This window comes from Nansenia antarctica (genome assembly GCF_963989245.1).
Source record: "Nansenia antarctica genome assembly, chromosome: 1".
Taxonomy (NCBI): Eukaryota; Metazoa; Chordata; class Actinopteri; order Argentiniformes; family Microstomatidae; genus Nansenia; species Nansenia antarctica.
This window is the reverse complement of record NC_137674.1, coordinates 103,979,436-103,997,887: the sequence shown is the minus strand read 5'-3', so window position 1 is coordinate 103,997,887 and position 18,452 is coordinate 103,979,436. Positions and strand designations below refer to the sequence as shown.

At 45.2% G+C, this 18,452-nt stretch overlaps 1 protein-coding gene across 1 annotated transcript in view; it reads left to right on the top strand.

Moving 5' to 3' along the window:
* Positions 1 to 427: 427 nt before the first annotated feature.
* The window catches only part of osbpl1a (oxysterol binding protein-like 1A), a 31,034-nt gene continuing 13,009 nt past the window's right edge, over positions 428 to 18,452 (top strand). Inside the window, exons 1-17 of the mRNA XM_080532873.1 lie at positions 428 to 604; positions 3,633 to 3,762; positions 3,972 to 4,057; positions 4,159 to 4,233; positions 4,402 to 4,513; positions 4,978 to 5,063; positions 5,420 to 5,564; positions 5,951 to 6,018; positions 6,378 to 6,422; positions 6,795 to 6,868; positions 7,031 to 7,094; positions 7,384 to 7,494; positions 8,112 to 8,234; positions 8,431 to 8,512; positions 8,833 to 8,939; positions 12,083 to 12,245; positions 14,127 to 14,319. Coding sequence (XP_080388999.1) covers positions 3,639 to 3,762; positions 3,972 to 4,057; positions 4,159 to 4,233; positions 4,402 to 4,513; positions 4,978 to 5,063; positions 5,420 to 5,564; positions 5,951 to 6,018; positions 6,378 to 6,422; positions 6,795 to 6,868; positions 7,031 to 7,094; positions 7,384 to 7,494; positions 8,112 to 8,234; positions 8,431 to 8,512; positions 8,833 to 8,939; positions 12,083 to 12,245; positions 14,127 to 14,319 — 1,658 coding nt within the window. The 5' untranslated portion in view covers positions 428 to 604; positions 3,633 to 3,638. The remainder of the gene's footprint in view (positions 605 to 3,632; positions 3,763 to 3,971; positions 4,058 to 4,158; positions 4,234 to 4,401; positions 4,514 to 4,977; positions 5,064 to 5,419; positions 5,565 to 5,950; positions 6,019 to 6,377; positions 6,423 to 6,794; positions 6,869 to 7,030; positions 7,095 to 7,383; positions 7,495 to 8,111; positions 8,235 to 8,430; positions 8,513 to 8,832; positions 8,940 to 12,082; positions 12,246 to 14,126; positions 14,320 to 18,452) is intronic.

The following is an 18,452-nucleotide window of genomic DNA, read 5'->3' as shown; positions in this document are numbered from 1 at the left end:
TCTCAGCTGCAAATCTGCGTGTGAAGTTGAACTATAACCTTAACGTTTTTACTTCCGGAGCAAATCCTAGAGCAAAGTAAATATATTTAATAATGATTAAATCAACAGTGAAAGGCAGTGAAATGAAATCCGATTAGATTATTAGGTCACTTGAATTAAATACAAAACACAATCACTTACTTCCTAATCTGACGTCACTCAGCGAGTCACTTTGATTGGACCATCCTACAACCATCAAAATCAGCTGATCGTCGTGTGTACAGAACACAGATTTGACATCGGTGCCCATGAGTAGTGTGGTGACGTTGTTGTTGGGGGTTTTTGTAATAAAAGGCTTGCAGTTTACCCGAGAAGTACGTGTCTCCTGACTTGGCTAGTTGTTGTGCAATGTGCAAGGAAGGCTTTGGAGGATTAATGTGCAAAAACGTTGCTGGTGTTGCACATAAACAGGAAGAGTTGTGAAGCCTTGTTATCTGGCTTAGAAACATCACATGCCGACCTCTTGAAGAAGTTCAGCAGCAGAGGAGGATGCGAAAGAAATCTCCCGATCGGTACGGCTGACGAGGGATCGGACGGGTCTGCTTTACGAGTGTAATATCTATCTGTAAGTACGAGATCATAGTCGTTTTATTATATCCGACTTGGTATTCGCCACTATGCTGGACAGCGCAGGTCTGCATGTTTTGATCAGTCTCGACTCTCGACAGCACGTGACGTTAGAATTATAAGGTTCTATCTCCATTTTTGTCAAAATTGAGTTTTTTACATAATCTGATCCATTAGGTGTTTATTAATGCCCGTGTGGTGTTACTTTTTTAAATGTTTACATTTTTTAGTTAGTAATTAATAAAATACAAAGGTTCTAACTCACAAAATATAATGGAATGTAAAAACTTTGACGCTCAATATCTCTGAACTGCCCTAAACGGAGATAGAACCTTATCATTCTAAGCTCACGAGTAGGCTATGTACCTACATTTCTTGCCATGGCTTTTTCATCAGGTATCTATCTGCATGCAAAATAGGTGGATCTCACAATTCAGTAACAAGCCTGCCACTAGTGAATGAGAATGTTAAAACTGATGGCAAACTGCGCATGTACAGTAGCCTATTTATGTTATGAAAGAATGTGTTACGTGGTGTTATGGTGTGATGGCACTATGGTGATTGTAAATATGCTCCTGCTGTACTGCAAGCCAAGCAGCTGACTTCAATCACTCTGCTACAAGTGTGTGGTGCCTATCTATCACAGTCCTATGATCATTTCAGATTACTTTAACACAGTTTTGTCACATTGATTTTGTTGCCTCTATTTTGCTAACGACTTCTTAGAACTTTGCTGACAGTGTGTCCAAGGAAGTCACAAAACAGAGCAATCTTTTCATCCTATGTCGCAGAAGAGGTAATGACAAACACTTGGTGCAACTTGTAGGAAATGATTAGGCCTACACTTTTTGGGAGTATATGCCCTGAGGCATATCTCTACATCACTTCATTGTTATGTTATGTTATGTAATGTTAATTTTATTTATAATGCACCCCCCATCCAACTTTTGCATCGGCCCGGGGCGCAGCCCAGGTAAAGGAACAGATAGAGACAAAGACAAGGAACACAGAAAGCAATCAGACACAGAAGACTTAAACGTACATCTCAAGGCATACATTTCACAACAAATAGGGAGTTGACTTAGGGAACATCATTGACAAAGAGGTGGGTTTTTAACTTGGCTCTAAAGGTGTACAGAGTGGGGGCAAACTTGATGGCAGAAGGGAGCGCGTTCCACAGGGTCGGTGCTATCACCGCAAAGGCACGGTCACCCTTCCTCTTGAGGTTGGTGCGTGGGACCCTCAGGCTGAGTTGGGCGTCGGACCTGAGCCTGGGTCTGGGCCTTGAGGTGGAAGACTGGTCCAGGAGGTCCTTGATGTAGGGTGGGGCGAAACTGTTGAGAGCTTTAAAGACAAAGGTGCAGATTTCATTCATGTTCATGGTGCTCTTTCCCAGCAGTTGGGATAAATAGAGAGGGAATAAGCCATAGCCTAGAATAGATCTATAGAAGTATAATAGGAGAGGAGATGGAAAGATGACAGAATGTTCCTAATCTTATGAGAATGCTGATTCGAATGACACTCAGATGTGTAGTTGTCATGATCATGTTTCGACTTCCCTCTGTCCTAACAGTATGTCATATTGCAACGTTCTTGTTCCATTGGGTAAACAGGGAAACAGATGACTCTCATTCTCATAAACATGGCTCATTGTTTTCCTTGCCACTTTCCAGCACACAGCATTCCAGTGTACCAAGCAAACTGTTTATAGCCTGATCATCTCAGTATCAAAACACAACAAATAAGTCATGTGGGTAGGTGCTGTAAGGTCCCTTTGAGGAACAAGACTGTCCTTATGATTTCTCCTGCAGTGCTGGTCTGGTGACTCACACCTTTTCTATCTTCATTATTTCCTTCACTTTTTATTTCTGTAAAAAACAAAACGTGTGTAAGCCTGTCCTGTTATTTTAGGCTGATATGACTCTGCAGGGACCAATAGACCAACAGTAGACCAATGTTGCTTTTGAATCTCAATTAGTACAGTACTTTAGAACCCCAACTCCATCGAGCAGTTAGTAAAAAGTCCTTTAATTCCTACACTGTTTTACTGAGGGGATTATCCATACTCTGTGTTTTACTGAGGGGAATATCCATACTCTGTGTTTTACTGAGGGGATTATCTATCTAACTGTGTTCGATAACAACGTTGAGGATCCGGTTGATCCAGTTACTGTTCTTCAATTCCAGTGCTTTGGAACCAAGTCTTCTGCTATTCCACAATAGTCTTCTTGAAATGTCCTCACTGAGTCGTTCACCATTCGTAAGAAAATAAAGGACAGTAACAACTTTTCCAATCCATCCAACCCTCTCACTATGCGTCCTCGTAATGAATTAAATTCAATGGATTATGTAGACTATTACTGAGTATCGTTTTTGGAGCAGAAAAACATTATTGAATTATTGGTCAAATCTATTATCTGGAAGAGCCTACTCCACAAGCCTTCCCATGTGATTCTCATTTCAACTACCACTCAAAAGGCAGTATAGAATAATAACACAAGGAAACAGGATGTTTGGATGGGAACGAGGTTGTTCACATGAGCATATTCAAAAGCAAGAGGTTTATTTTCTCTTTTAATAATGCACAGGACTGTGCCTTGGAAAAGGTGTCTTGCCTATACTGTAGGTGTTAGCACAGAGAATGTCCTAGATACTAGGTCACAGTAAGGTCAGCCTTAGTCAGTGTGTTGGTAAGACTGTGCCCATAGAGCACGAGGTGTGCCTCGTAGGCTACTGTAAGCTACTGTATGTTTAGTTAGTTCTTCTTACTCTTTAGATAGCTTAAGGTCTGATGTATCTGCCCCTCACTCGCTTTCTGAAGATGTGTTTAAGTCTCTTCCGTTTCAGACGTTTACACTAGGTTCAAAACGAAACAATCTTGATGGCTCACTATCGTAGGCCAGTTTTAAGTTCTTGTTTTACCAGGCACAGAAATTGGAAAAATCTGTCAAGTAATTTGATTTACTCTCTCAATCAGTCCTTTATTATATCACAATGTGCTGTGATCTTCTACCTATTGTGTACAGAGATCAATGGAGGAGGTGGACCCAGAGGAACAGTTCCTGCACCGGGCCAGGAACGGGGACCTCCCAGGAATCCAGAAGCTTCTGATCTCCAAGATCAGAGAAGAAGCCCAGATTAACATCAACTGCAAAGGTCAGATTAGGTGCTTAGTTACTAGGCAGTTGTTAGAAGGATATTAGTGTTTACTTAAGGTAGTAGACTACTGATGTTTTGAGTTGGGGAAACTGAGTGTGTGTGTGTGTGTGTGTCTGTGTCTGTGTCTGTGTCTGTGTCTGTGTCTGTGTCTGTGTCTGTGCCTACGTATGTGCCTACGTATGTGCGTGTGCGTGACTTGTCCTCAGGTAAAAGCAAGTCTAATTTGGGATGGACACCTCTTCACCTAGCCTGTTACTTTGGACACAGAGATGTGGTGGAGGAATTACTAAGGGTACGTAAGTATTTTACTTGTAGATGACAGTTGGATGGGGATTGATTTCACTTTCTCAAAAGTGTGTGTGTGTGTGTGTGTGTGTTGAAATTCCTTTGCAGGCAGGAGCAGACGTCAACCTACCTAATAATGTGGGAGACACACCACTGCACAAAGCTGCGTTCACTGGCAGAAAGGTACCGTATCTAACACACATACAATTTCATGTACCTTTATTTCTGTTCATCAACTTTGTTGATTACACATTTAGTGCATGTGTATGTAAACATTTTTGTGAATTGATTTTGTGCATGTATTCCATTCATACACTCATTCAACCAATCACATAATCATGTGCCGATCAGGAAGTTGTCATGTCGCTGCTACGCTATGATGCATGCGCTACCGTCATCAACGGGACGGCACAGATCCCTAAAGATGTCACACAGAACGGAGAGATCAAAAGCATGTTGGAAGGTCAGTGAAATTAGCAGATTTTCTAAACGTCAACGTTTAGATTACTACATCCCTGTCCGTGACATATCGAGAACAGTTCAACGATACCTACGCTTTCATTTGGGGCAGTGGGCAGTCCCACTCATATTTTTCATTTTATTGGACAGATATAGTGAAGACAGACAGGAAAGTAAGGAGAAGAAGGGAGAGAGGGCATATCAGCAGGGCATGGGCCGGATTCGAACCCATGCCGACATGGGCATATGTGTGCACTGTAGACCACGGTGCTAGACCACTGGACCACCCCAGGCCACATACCTAGGCTTTCATAACGTGTGATTTCATACACATTATTATCATATTATTATTATTATTATCATTATTATTATTAATATTATTATTATTATTATTATTATTATTGTTAGTTGTATTCATCTCAATGGAGTATGTGCAGTAGCGTTCCTTCTTTGCTCCCTGCGTCTCAGCGGCTGAGAGGACGGAGGAGAGGAAACTGGAGGAGCAGCTTCTGGACGCAGCGAGAGAAGGAGACCTGTGTACGCTGACACAGCTGGTGAGCTCTCTCTAGACTTAAAGGCTCTGTTTCAAACAGCCATTATCCACATGAACTTACCACATAGAACGCGTGGCCAATGGATTGTTTCCGTCTAAGTGCTAGTGTGTGGAGACTGGAGCGTAACCGAACACAGGTTATCTTCTTCATTGGAGTTTGGTTGCTTGGCAACCAGACCCAGATTCGTGTTCATGTTTGGATTCAATCTTTTTATATTTCCCTCGCCTCACTTTTCTCTCTCGACATTGGGTTGAGGGGGAGGAGGGAGGGGTGTCATTTTATTATGTTATAAACGTCTATCCTTCAGGGTTGTCCCATGTTGGTCTTTTTCACTCAACACTCAAAATCACTTTTAGCTCAACAGGAAAAAGCCTCCTGACATGAACTGCATCGACCTCCTGGGAAACACCCCTCTACACTGCGCTGCCTACCGTGGACAGAAGCAATGTGCCTTGAAGCTGCTGAAGAGTGGCGCCAGACCCAACATCAAGAACAACAACGGTAAAGATAGGCCCCAGGGGGTCTCGGGGTCACTAGACCCTCATTCACACGACACAGCCCAGCTGAGCTGAGCTTTACTGAGCTGAGCTCTACTGGACTGCCCTGGGTATACATCCACCATAGTTGATGAAACAGTGCTTCAAAGGGCAATGTGAACGGGTCATATCTGAGTATATGGTACGGTTCACCATGAATTCTATTTACAGTATTATGGCCAAGATGAGGGACACTACTTATCGTCTACAGTAGACAAGTGTAATAGGTCATTGTTTGGGTCAAGCTTGCATTATGTTTTGTGTTTGTTTATTAGTTTGTTTGTCTATTGAGTTTAGTTACAGTGAGGGATTGACCCCTGACTGTTTTTGTTTTTGTCTGAATTTGCACAGATCAGACTGTGTTTGACCTGGCTAATGACACAGTGATGAAGCAGGTCCTGGACAGCCATGTTCCTAAAGTAAGTGTTTAAATTTCTCCTTGTATATGTAAGTATATGATTATGTAGGATGTACTGTAGTAGATGTACTGTGTCTTAGAATTTAGAATTTGCCATTTGTCTTTTAATCCAAAGTGATTTACAATGACAGATTACAGGGACATTCCCCCTGGAGTAACTGAGGGCTAAGTGCCTTACTCAAGGGCACACAAGTGGTGGTGTTTCAGGCGGGATTTTAACTCACAACCTTCCGATCACCAGTTCAACTCACTATCCACTAGACCACTACTACCCCTAGTTTGCAGTATTGCACTGTGCCATAGAGCGTTATAGTGTTTGACAACACTTCTGTAACGGTTCCTTATCTCTGTCTCTCACAGGGTACGACTCGCCATGTTCAGCTGTTCGAGGGACTCCTTTGGAAGGTACACTCACAGACCAATATCCTATGTTACGGTATGTGGGAATACGGTACATGTGGGAAAACTAGGGTTAGGGTTAGGTGCTAGGGTGCTACGGTTAGGGTTAGGGTTAGGATTAGGGGTAGGGTTAGGGTTAGCGTTAAGGTTAGGGTTAGGGTTAGACATGCCAGCATGTACCAAGTCACCCTAGCACCTAACCCTAACCCTAGTTTTCCCACATGTACCGTATTCCCACATGTACCGTAACATATACATAAATATACTGTGTATATACCATATGGTCAGGAGAATGATGAACAACCATTTTCAGGATTACTGTTATGGTCAGGACCGCTGATTCAATAAACACAAACTCCTTTCCTGACCCTTCTTCAGTGCTCACGGTTCTTCGGATGGCGTTGCTACTGGGTGGTTCTCCAGGATGGCTCTCTCTCCTGGTATTCTAAACAGTAGGTTCTGCTTTCTCCAGCACTCTTAGCCACATTAGCATCGCCATCATGCCTTCTACTTTCTCCACAGTTGTTGTCTTTTGTTTACATTGAAAGTGGAGTGATTTCTCTGTAAATCCATACAACTAACCCAGTGTTTTTAATCCCTCTCTCCCTCTTCAGGACGGACGCAGCCGCCAACGTCCGAAGGCAAGGTTGTAAGCCCCTGACCCAGGCCAACTGTCTGGTACGTCAACAGAACGGCCGAGTTGAGCTTAGTTCCAAATCCATACTAGCATACTACAGTTCAAAGAACAAAGGAATGTATCGTCCAAGCTTTCCTAATGGCACATTGAGTGGTATGCTAGTATGGGTGTTGGAGCACAGCTACGGTCTGTGTGATAAGCGGTGTATGTTCAGTCCTGTGTCATTAGTCGTCAGCCTGCCATCAGATCTTGGCCTTGTAGAACTTCAAACAGAGCCAGATTTGACAGCAGGACGCGGTGTTTGCTGGAACAGTTTGCTTTATTTTTCAGATCAAAGCCAAAGACAACTGCTTGTTCACCCTCAAGTGCTTTGATGACAGTAGGCATCATTTTAAAGTCTCCACTAACGACGACCCTGAAGTGACAAAAAAGAAAAGAAAAGTAAGATGTGTTTTGTTTTTTCTTCATGTCTCACATGGCTTGCTTTTGTAAGTTCTGTGTAGCAAGGCTGATCATTTGCCTTATGAGACTTTAAAACTAGAACAGCCGTGCCTTTTCTACCTACTAAAAGAGCCGTCTCGGGGGCAAACGACACTTTTAGTGTTTACATTTCTCAAGCTGCTATTTGCACACAACGACCACCAGTTGGCCACTTGTAAATTAGCCTGCTTCCTACACAGAAAAGGATACAGGGTGGTAGAACGCACATATCTAGGAAAAGTCATGAAAGGAGGGTCCTGAAATGTGATCGAGTGCAAAGATATAACATTTTCCTTTACTCACAAACCCCTCATGGCTGTTCTAGTGTTAAACATTACGTTTACATTACATTCAAAAAATCTTCCTTCTTCTAGCATTATGACTGCCAAAGGTCCCTGGCCTGAGTATAGATTACTTTTTCCTGCTATGACTGGTGGATTTTCCTGCCCTAACCCTAACCCTAACCCTAACCCTAACCTGTTGAAGAACGTTGCAGAATGTGGTTCTTCAGTGCCTGCTGTTGCTAATCGTTGTGAAACTGAACCTATGCCCCGTGTGTTTTGTTTTCTGTCCTACAGAGGTGGATGGATGCCATGGAGGAACATTCCGCCTACAGCACACACTACTGCACCCATGAGCAAGGCAGTGAAGAGGAGGAAGAGGATGTGATGACGCTAGCAGAACTGACTGACTCATTGCAGGTAAAAAGATCGGACAAGGAACAAAATATTTCTATTCACATTGTAAACAGTCACCTCATTCCCTGCGTCGCCCCACTCAGAACTGTCACATTTTTTATGAATGAAATAAAATCTTTCTAATTATTTTCTTCAGCCATCCTTATTCCTGTCACTAACCCGGTATCCCTCCTTCTCTCCCTCCCTCCCTCTGTGGCAGTCAGCAGAGGCTTGTCATCAAAAGCTGGAGACGGAGGTGGCGGCGTTCCTCTCCATGGTGAAAGAAGACGGACTCGAAGAGAGTAAAAGCCTTTTCTTTCTTTGCAAATGAACGGTCAGTCATAGTGGACTATTGTCATTCATAGATTTCTGGCTTTAACATAACATTCTAGATGTGAGTTGGTTAAATGATCGATCTTTCTCAGTTTCTTTAGTCACAGTCATCACTAAAGGCTCAGGCCTGTACCTTTACAACTATATATAATAGTAAATATAATGGTCCTCAATGCTTTAGTGGTACATTACATAATCAAATAATACTACAGTGGGACTCTTCCCTATCAGATCAGTGTGATATAACCACCAGTCTCAACACATCCCACCGCCTTGTTTGTCCACTCAGAGCTTCCGTCGGCGATGCTTCAGAAAATGAGGAAGGTGTGTGAGCTGTCCAGAGAGACCTGCTCTACTCTGGACCACTGCCTTGGCTACTTTTCCAGACAGGATGGGGTGCGTACGTCTCTTTATCTTTTACTAAACCCCCAGATGCTCCGTACACCATCAAACAAGCATACATGTGTGTGCACAGAGAACAAACACACACACACACACACACACACACTCTCATTGAGCTCATGAAAGAGGAGGGGGAGTTGTTTCTTTTCTTTTGCCAAGTATTCATGATCCAATCCTTAGCTAAAATAACATGCAAACACATTCACAGATGTCTATAGCTAGTCATGAGTGACATGGTAGATGTAATGTAATGTCAGATTAAATGGATTATTCATCTAGATTATCACCCCATATAGAACTGGATGATCACAGATCATGGAAGCCTTGCCTCAGATTACATCAGTGTGGAGTTCATGTCCATTTCAGATGTTTAGTCCAGAAGCACGTGTTCTCTTCTGGGTCTCAAGAGTAGCTTTTTAGTGGATGTTGATGCGTAGAAACTAATAGTCGCTGCGTAGAGACTAAATGTTTGACCCCAAACATGTTAGCCCTGAACGAATGGCTATTTAAAGTGACAGTATATCAAATCAAATGAACACAATAATGAGACACTTAACAGATTAACAGAGATGTCTTAGAGGGCTTGGATGTTGAAATACTGTAGCATTAGTTAGCAATGTGGTAGGCGCTTCATCGCACAGCAGTGGCTGCTTCCTGTAGATGGGCTCCTCAGCCTAGTGATGTGTCCCTCCTGGGTCCTACTGTAGTAGTGAGGAGGAGGGATGGAAAGATGCTTTGACCTTCATAGGTATTGCTCTACACACGCACACACACACACTCACACACACACACACACACACACACACACACACACACACACACAGTGATTTCTGGATACTGTATAATCAGAAGGGATGATTAATGAGGTTAACTAATGTATCTGAATGCATTAGCTTACTGATTACCTTGATTGAGGTATTTGATGTCATGACTTGGATAGAAACTGTTTGTGCATGCCAGAGGTGGACATGCCTACATGCATGTGTTTGTTTAAATATGTGTGTGTTAATCCAGCGATGTGGAGATTAGAGAGATAAGAGGCATGGAGTGTGAGTGTGAGTGTGAAGGGGCGTGTCACCCGTTCGGGTATGCAGAAGAGTGAAGGCGGAGATAGAGAGAGAGCATGTCTGTGTATGCTTATGACTCTGTGCTGTGTGAAGGACTGAACTCGCCCTGAGGAACAGCGGCTGTCTTCAGAGTGAAGCTTTATTACGTCACTAACTATCTAGCGAGAACTGCTGACACGGCAATCCCAACAACCGGTGCCGTGACTCTCATATTCACACTGTTTTTCCTGAGCGGTGCTATTCTGGCTCCTCCACAGCGCGTTGTTCACACACAGACGAAGGCCAGAGTGCCAGTGTACTGGCCGATATCCCATGGGAGACGTTTCTTTCCTCAGCGTCACCACCAGAGCAAAATGGAGACTACTTTATGGTTATCGTGAGTGTCCAGCTGTGTTGTTGTTGTTGTTGTTGTTGTTGTTGTTGTCGTGTCCATAGGCGTATGTTAGGCAACTTGTTGGTTCCTGTTTCTGAATGGGATTCTTGTGACTGTTGTTGTCACATGCAGCTGCATGTCACGGCTGTTGACAGTTTAGTAATTGTTTCAGGGTGATATTAGGTTATTTGGTTTCAGCGGCATTTTCAACGTACGTATACAGAAATTACTTTGAGGCAGTGTGATTAAGCATCTGGTTATCACAGTGTCACTGACTTCAGTATTACTGTGTAACTAAATAATATTGCGATATATATACCTATAGCTATACCTATATAATATAGGTAGGCCTATTTATCGGACAGATATTCTGTATCATGTTGTTTTGAATATAACTAACTTGGAAAAAAAGGAAAACGTCTTGATAATTTTTTTGTGGGTTAGGGTTAAAAAAGTGTTTTTTAAATTGTGAGAGAAAGTGTTCATAACATGAGTTCCATATTCATGAGCAGTCGTCAAAATCGGCAGTTGGGATGAGGCCAGGGTGACTGCATAATCTATCTTTATACTGTAGCTAATCTTTTGATGCCACTCTAATCTGTTGAGCACTGTGGACTGTAGATAGAGAGCAGTTTAGTGGCTATATCATTACTGTTGTCGAATCAATTGACTCTGACTGTGGCTTCAGAAAGTGTTCAGACATTTTGTAGTCGTGTCAAACTCAATTTAAAACTGGTATAAAAAGCGGATGCGTGAAGCCGATGTGTCAGCGGAGGTCTAGACATCTAGGCTTGTTTTTCATTAACTCCTCTGAGGCACCTTGTTGGTTGTCTATACAGTATATACTGTACCGTACTTCACCTGTAAGCGTGGCCCAATCACAATCCAGGTCTGCTCCCCCCCCCCCCGCCCCCCCCACCCTCCACCGTTCCCCACCTTGGTTACAGAGGTGAGCTGTTGATCATTGTGGCGTGTAACCTTGTCTCATTGGATTTGAGCTGCTCTACTCACTCCCGTCGTCAAAGTGATTGCTTTCTTTTGGTTGACTATTTCTGCCTTTATGCTGGCTTTACGGTTCGACAGTGTGTCATGAATCCAGGAACAGTAACATTTGGGAAAGGAGAAGGTTTTAGTGTTTTGTTTTTTGTTCTGTACGTCTTCTGGTTGTAGATAGTTTGTCGCTTCAATGTGTCTTGTTTTAGATTTTTTCCACACAAGATCGAGTGGCTAATTGGAAGGTAGGGCTAATTGTCTATTTCCTTATCCATTGGCTTTGTGGTCATTTGATCTCCTCTATGTTGTGCCATGGGGGATCGTTTTCTCTCTAAGGCCACCCAGACATGCCTCGCTCCTCTCAGTGCTGTTGCAGTCTGTTGGCCCCCTGTGGTCTCAGAACTTCGTCTGAGTACAATAGCCAGGAGAGAGTTGTCATGCTGCGTAGTCCAGAAACTCACTGTACAGTCCAGAGGTCTTCAGTCATACTGTCCTTTAGAAGGAGACGGGGTCTCTGCTGAGTTCAAGACTGTGTACCCTGCCACCTGCTTTTAATGCGGGTGTTGGTAATTGCCATATCCTCTCAAACTATTGATCATCTAACCTGTAAGATATTATGATTAATGATTGAAGTGTGTGTGTGTGTGCGTGTGCGTGTGTGTGTGCGTGTGTGTGTACCTGCTTGTCTACCCTGTGGGGCTCAGGTGCGCAGTTTGAAATTGGAGCAGGAGGTGGAAAAGAATAAGATCCTGTCTGAAGCGCTGCAGACCCTAGCTACAGAGCACCACGAACTTGAACAATCCGTCGTCAAGGGATCCTCTCCGCGGAGCGCGCTCAGTGAGGATGAGTTCTACGACGCTGTGTCTGGTGAGTGGAATTGTTGATATCTAAAATAATATTTTGGGTTTGGTGGGGGATTCAAGCGAGAGAGATGGACAAAGGCCCCACGCTGCTTTGTCATTCGCCTGAGTGGCACTGTGTTTGCTGGTTCACTGTGTTTGCTGTTTCATTGGCTTGGTGTGCTTCATGCATTTTGAGTCTAGGTGTTTGCCGAGGTGTCTCGATGTTGACATGACTTGATTTTGGTGTGTGTGTGTGTGTGTGTGTGTGTGTGTGTGTGTGTGTGTGTGTGTGTGTGTGTGAGTGTGAGTGTGAGTGTGAGTGTGAGTGTGAGTGTGAGTGTGAGTGTGAGTGTGAGTGTGTAGTTCAGTTGACTTTATTGTCCAAGATGGGAAACTGTACTGTATACAATTACAGGGAACAAAACCATCATGGAGGTTATCAATTATGTAAACTGCAAAGTTTGAGGAGGTGTGCAAATTAGAGGAGGAGGTCTTTTTTTAGCTCATGATCATGACCTTGATGATTAGGATGTTACTAACAGTGTGGTGATGATGATGATAATGATGATGACGATAACCATAAGTGCCAAGCTTCTCCAAAAGTCAATTTAAATACATTAACTGTAACAAAAGTATATAATTGCTCCTGTGATTATAGTCAAAGTGAGTAGTAGTTAATCTCACACTAAGCAGAGGCATGTACGCTTGCAGTAATGGCATTCGTCTCCTTTACCAACATAATTGCAAGAGTAGGCTACAGAACCGATGGCTTTTTCTGAAACGATCTGCTCACCAAGCTCCATGCGGTTAGGATGACTGGTAACTGGCCGATAGTTCAAGCCACAAGACCAACACTGAAAGAGTCAGTTCGTCATGGGAGTGAATTGTTTTAATTTCTCCTCCTTTTTTAAACAGTAACCGCTGGTGAACAAGTTGTGGTTTCCTGCTGTGTCTGGAGTGCATGCAGTGCAACTGTAATTTGTCTGCCTGCCTTTGCAGACGACCATAGATACAAGGGGACATTTCTAAATGAAGATGACATGTATTGCAGAGAGGAGCGAGTGAATTTGAACCTGAATTTGAATTAGGCTAGTTTTTTCGGGGGTTGGTCTTGTGCCATGGTGCAATACTCGAATGACACGCCTATCTTATCTCAACTAGGCAGCTGCACTGTCGTTTCCGTCCATATTAATTCTTAGAAATTCGAGCCAGACCCAATCCCTGGAGTCAGATTAGAGCTGAATCAAACAAGCTGAATCAAAACTCCACAGCAGGAGCCTGAGCCTCCCTCCACACATGGCAAAAACAAACCCCAGGCCAAAAGATGCACACGGAACAAATATAGTAATGTAAAACGTTTTGCGTAAAAATGTGTTTCTAGTAGACAAAATGTGTCCTGTTTTATTTCACGGATCGTAATTGTAAACAGGCCCTGCATGTATTGTTGACATGTCAAAATGTGTAGAATTGCAGGAATGCAGGAATGCATTTAGATGTATTAGGGCCCCCATACAAACATAGCTTACCTAAACTTGAAACTCCAGCTACACCTATGATGATGATTGATGATGATGATGATGATGATGAGGAGGAGGAGGATGATGTTGTTATTTACTGTAATGATCATCTTACCTAACTGCGACGAGTGAAGCCGGTGTCGGGGGTGCTTTAAATGCAACCCTATCCTCACAGATCAGGTTCCTCCTGTCAGGGCTCCGGTTAGCCTCGGGGAAAGGTGTCAGTTGCCGACAGGGACACAATGTCATTCATGACGCTGTCATTCAGGGACTCGTTCACTCCCTCCCTCTGGTCCAGAAAAAAAGAAAACAGAAAGAAAAGAAAGAGAGAGAGAGAGAGAGAGAAAAAAAAAAACATGCCTCCTTCTTCCTCCGCCCGTTTCTCTCAGAATCAGACACAGACCACTCTCTGAGCGGCTTTGAGACGGTGGCCAGCAGCCGCTCCTTTGGGGAAGACGACGAGGAGGAAGAAGAAGGCTCTGTCCTCTTCAGCAGCGACCGCAGCAGTCCCGCCGGCATGTCGCAAGAGGATCACGCTGGCAACGAGGGGGAGTCCCTGCCCAATGGGGTCGTGAGGCACAGGTGAGCTTGAGCCATTTGTCCCTTTCACCCCCAACTTCCGACCTATCTTCCAACCCCCCATCTACCCTCCCATCCACCCATCTACCATCCCATCCACCCATCCCCCCATCTACCCATCTACCCTCTCATCCACCCATCTACTCTCTCATCCACCTATCTACCCTCCCAACCCCCATCTACCCTCCCATCCATCCACCTACCCTCCCATCCACCCATCTACCCTCCCAACCCCCCATCTACCCTCCCAACCCCCCATCTACCCTCCCATCCATCCACCTACCCTCCCATCCATCCACCTACCCTCCCATCTACCTACCCTCCCACCTACCCTCCCATCCACCTACCCTCCCATCTTACCTACCCTTACCTACCGCCGATGACTTTGTCACCTACTTTGAAAAAAAGGTGGACGACATCAGCAGCACCTCTTCCCCCCACCTCTCCCTCCTCCTACTAACGATGCTAACACCCCTTCCAAACTCTCTCCTCGACACTCGGTCTCTGGCTTGTCATCTTTTTCCCCCCTCTCCCCCGATGAGATTCTCACACTTATCACATCAAAGCGGGCAACCACATGCCCTCTTGATCCCATCCCCTCCCCTCTTCTCCAATCCATTTCCGCCGACATCCTTCCTTACCTTACCACCCTAATCAACTCCTCCCTATCCACAGGATCTGTCCCAGCGGCCTTCAAAATAGCCAGAGTCAAGCCTCTCCTCAAGAAACCTACCCTTGACCCATCATCTGTCCACAATTACAGACCTGTATCCCTTCTCTCCTTCCCTTCCAAAACCCTTGAACGCGCGGCATCTAAACAACTGACTGACTATCTCCGGAAGATGGATCACTTAGACCCCCACCAATCCGGCTTCAAGGCTGGGCACTCCACTGAGACTGCGCTCCTTGCTGTCACGGAAGCCCTCCACTCTGCCCAAGCTTCCTCCCTCTCCTCTGTTCTCATTCTCCTTGACCTGTCTGCTGCCTTCGACACAGTCAATCACCAGATCCTTCTCTCCATCCTCTCAGAACTGGGCATCTCTGGCACCGCACACTCCTGGTTTTCTTCCTACCCGGCGGGCCGCTCCTACCAGGTGACCTGGAGAGAATCGCTGTCTTCTCCACAAACCCTCTCCACTGGGGTACCCCAGGGTTCTGTCCTAGGGCCCCTACTTTTCTCTCTCTACACCAAGTCTCTTGGCTCGGTAATCTCTTCACACGGGCTCTCCTACCACAGCTACGCAGACGACACTCAACTCTTCCTGTACTTCCCCCCATCTGATGTACACGTGGCAACCCGTATCTCTGCATGTCTCGCTGACATTTCAACATGGATGGCTGACCACCATCTCAAGCTCAATCTTAACAAGACCGAGCTCCTCTTCATCCCCGGGAAAGCCTGCCCTCTCCAAGACTTCTCTATCACAGTGGAGAACTCTACTGTAACCCCCTCCCTGACAGCCAAGAATCTTGGAGTGATCCTGGATAACCGACTATCCTGTGCGGAGAACATTGCAGCCACGGCTCGCTCCTGCAGATTCTTCCTCTACAACATCAGAAGGATACGACCATTCCTTACCAGAGAGGCAGCGCAACTCTTGACCCAGGCACTGGTCATCTCCCGCCTGGATTACTGCAACGTACTCCTGGCTGGTCTCCCCGCCTCCGCCATTAGACCTCTGCAGCTCATCCAGAACGCTGCTGCACGTCTGGTATTCAACCTCCCAAATACTCTCACGTCACCCCTCTCCTTCGCACCCTGCACTGGCTCCCGATAGCAGCTCGCATCAGATTCAAGACCCTGGTGCTTGCATATCAGGCAGCTAAAGGGACAGCCCCTGCCTACCTGAAGGAAATGGTAACCCCCCAAACCCCTGCCCGCTCACTCCGCTCCTCCACCTCGGCTGGCCGACTGGCCCCACCTCCTCTACACAGCAGTCGGGCTGCCCGATCACGTCTCTTCACAACACTGGCTCCCCGCTGGTGGAATGAGCTCCCCACGGCTGTCAGAACGGGAGAGTCACTACCCATCTTCCGTCGTAGACTGAAGACCCACCTCTTCAGGTTACACCTTAACTGCTCCTCCTGAGACATCTTCTGCCCCTCAGCACTACGTCTCCTAAAGACGTCCGCTTTCCCCTCTACTGTGTCCCTAAGAACTTCTATCGCCCCCTTTGTACTGTTTCTCTGTTCCTCCAGTATTTAAAAAAAAAAAGTTTTAGAAGAAGGTGGTAGAAGAAGGTTTCTCCTTCCATCAATGGCCCCGGGCCCGAGCTAGATTACTCTTCCTGCCACGAATGGTGGACTGATGATTCACATGCTTAGCATTCAAATGTATTGATTGTAAGTCGCTTTGGAATAAGGCGTCTGCTAAATGCCAAAAATGTAAATGTAAAAATGTACCCTCCCACCTACCCTCCCATCCACCTGCCCTCCCATCTACCTACCCTCCCATCTACCCTCCCATCCACCCATCTACCCTCCCATCTATCCATCTACCCTCCACCATTAAACATTTATTTTCCTTTTTTTCATAACCTCATCTACATAAACATTGCCATGGCTACATAAACAAGTTGTGAGAGAAAATTATTATATGTAAAAGACATTTTTCTACATTTAAGATTCAAACTTTGGATATCTAGGGCAAAGCTATAGAAGCTGATTTCCTGCTTGTAAACACACAATGAAACCTGTTTGCTCTGATTGTCCTCCTGTGCCATACATTTACATAGAAACTCAGAACAATGCTGATGATTGCCCGGCATTGTTCACTCTATGGTCACCACTCCTCACTTTTGTTATACTGTAAGGAAGGGAGGGTCAGATTCCCCCCTAACCTTCATCCCCATCATCTTCCTCAATGTTCAGATCCACACCCCTTGTAAATGATTGGTTTAGACCTCACCTAAGGGCGGACTTGTTTATGAGGGGAACTGAGAGCATATATACTGACATGTAATGAATGATCTTGACTTTTACGAGGAACTTTGAATCGTTCAGATGCGTCTGACGAACCTGTAAACTTCCTCCTTCTGCAGAAGAATATTAAATATCTTTTCTTATACATCTTGAAACGAAACAGGCTGCCATTATTGAATAATTTGCTCTGACAAAGTCTAAAGAGAGGTTTGAACGATTGAACAAATATGTGATTTTGTCATTTGAATGAACTACGGTACTAAGTCTCTTCATCTTGTTATGGTATCACCACCTGTTTTCCTTTTGTAGCTTGCAGACTAGTGTCATCATCTTCGGTGTGCTTTTAATGTGTTTTCACCGGTCCTGCCAAGTCAGGGTTTGAATAATTTAGCGAGAGGGCCGCAGCCTGGTTCAGGTAGGCGAAAGGCTCTGGTGGAGAGGGCCTCAGGCCTGTGGAGGACCAGTTAAACATTGATGAGTTCACAGTGTAATGCAATAATCGGAACTCAGTAGGGTGCTACGGTGACTGATCCCCTGTGTCTGTGGCGGGAAGATGAGAGCTTAGGAATGGAGAGGAGAAAAGAGTGGAAAATGCATTAAAATTGATGGCCGTCTGATCAACCTGGCCTGCGTGTTCTTTTCTGTCTCTGTTTTTGCTCAGTGTTACTAAACTTTGGCCCGGTTAAACATTGGCCCGGTGAAGAAAGAAACTGTAATAGCTACCATCATTGCTAAGTGGGATGTCCGACTTGCTGTCATACAAGTTAGAAGGGAAAAATTATTGACTGCCGTGTGTGTGTGTGCATGCCTGCGTGTGTGCCTGCGTGCCTGCGTGTGTGCGTGCCTGCGTGTGTGTGTGCCTGTCTGTGTGCGTGCCTGCGTGACTGCCTGCATGTGTGTGCGTGTGTGCGTGCCTGCGTGTGTGCGTGCCTGCGTGTGTGCGTGCCTGCGTGTGTGCATGCCTGCGTGCCTGCCTGCGTGCCTTGGCGTGTGCCTGCGTGTGTGCGTGCCTGCGTGTGTGCGTGCCTGTGTGCGTGCATGTACGCTCGTGTGTGTGTGGTGGGGGTGATTTCTAATCATCGTCCCATAATGAGGTACTGTAGCCCTGTCTGAGACTTCTAAACCAAGATATAGCCTGAGCATGTCCTTCTGGTATAACAGTTTAAGTCTGTGGCATCCATGCGAGTGGTCCCCGGTTAAAACCCCGCCAGATA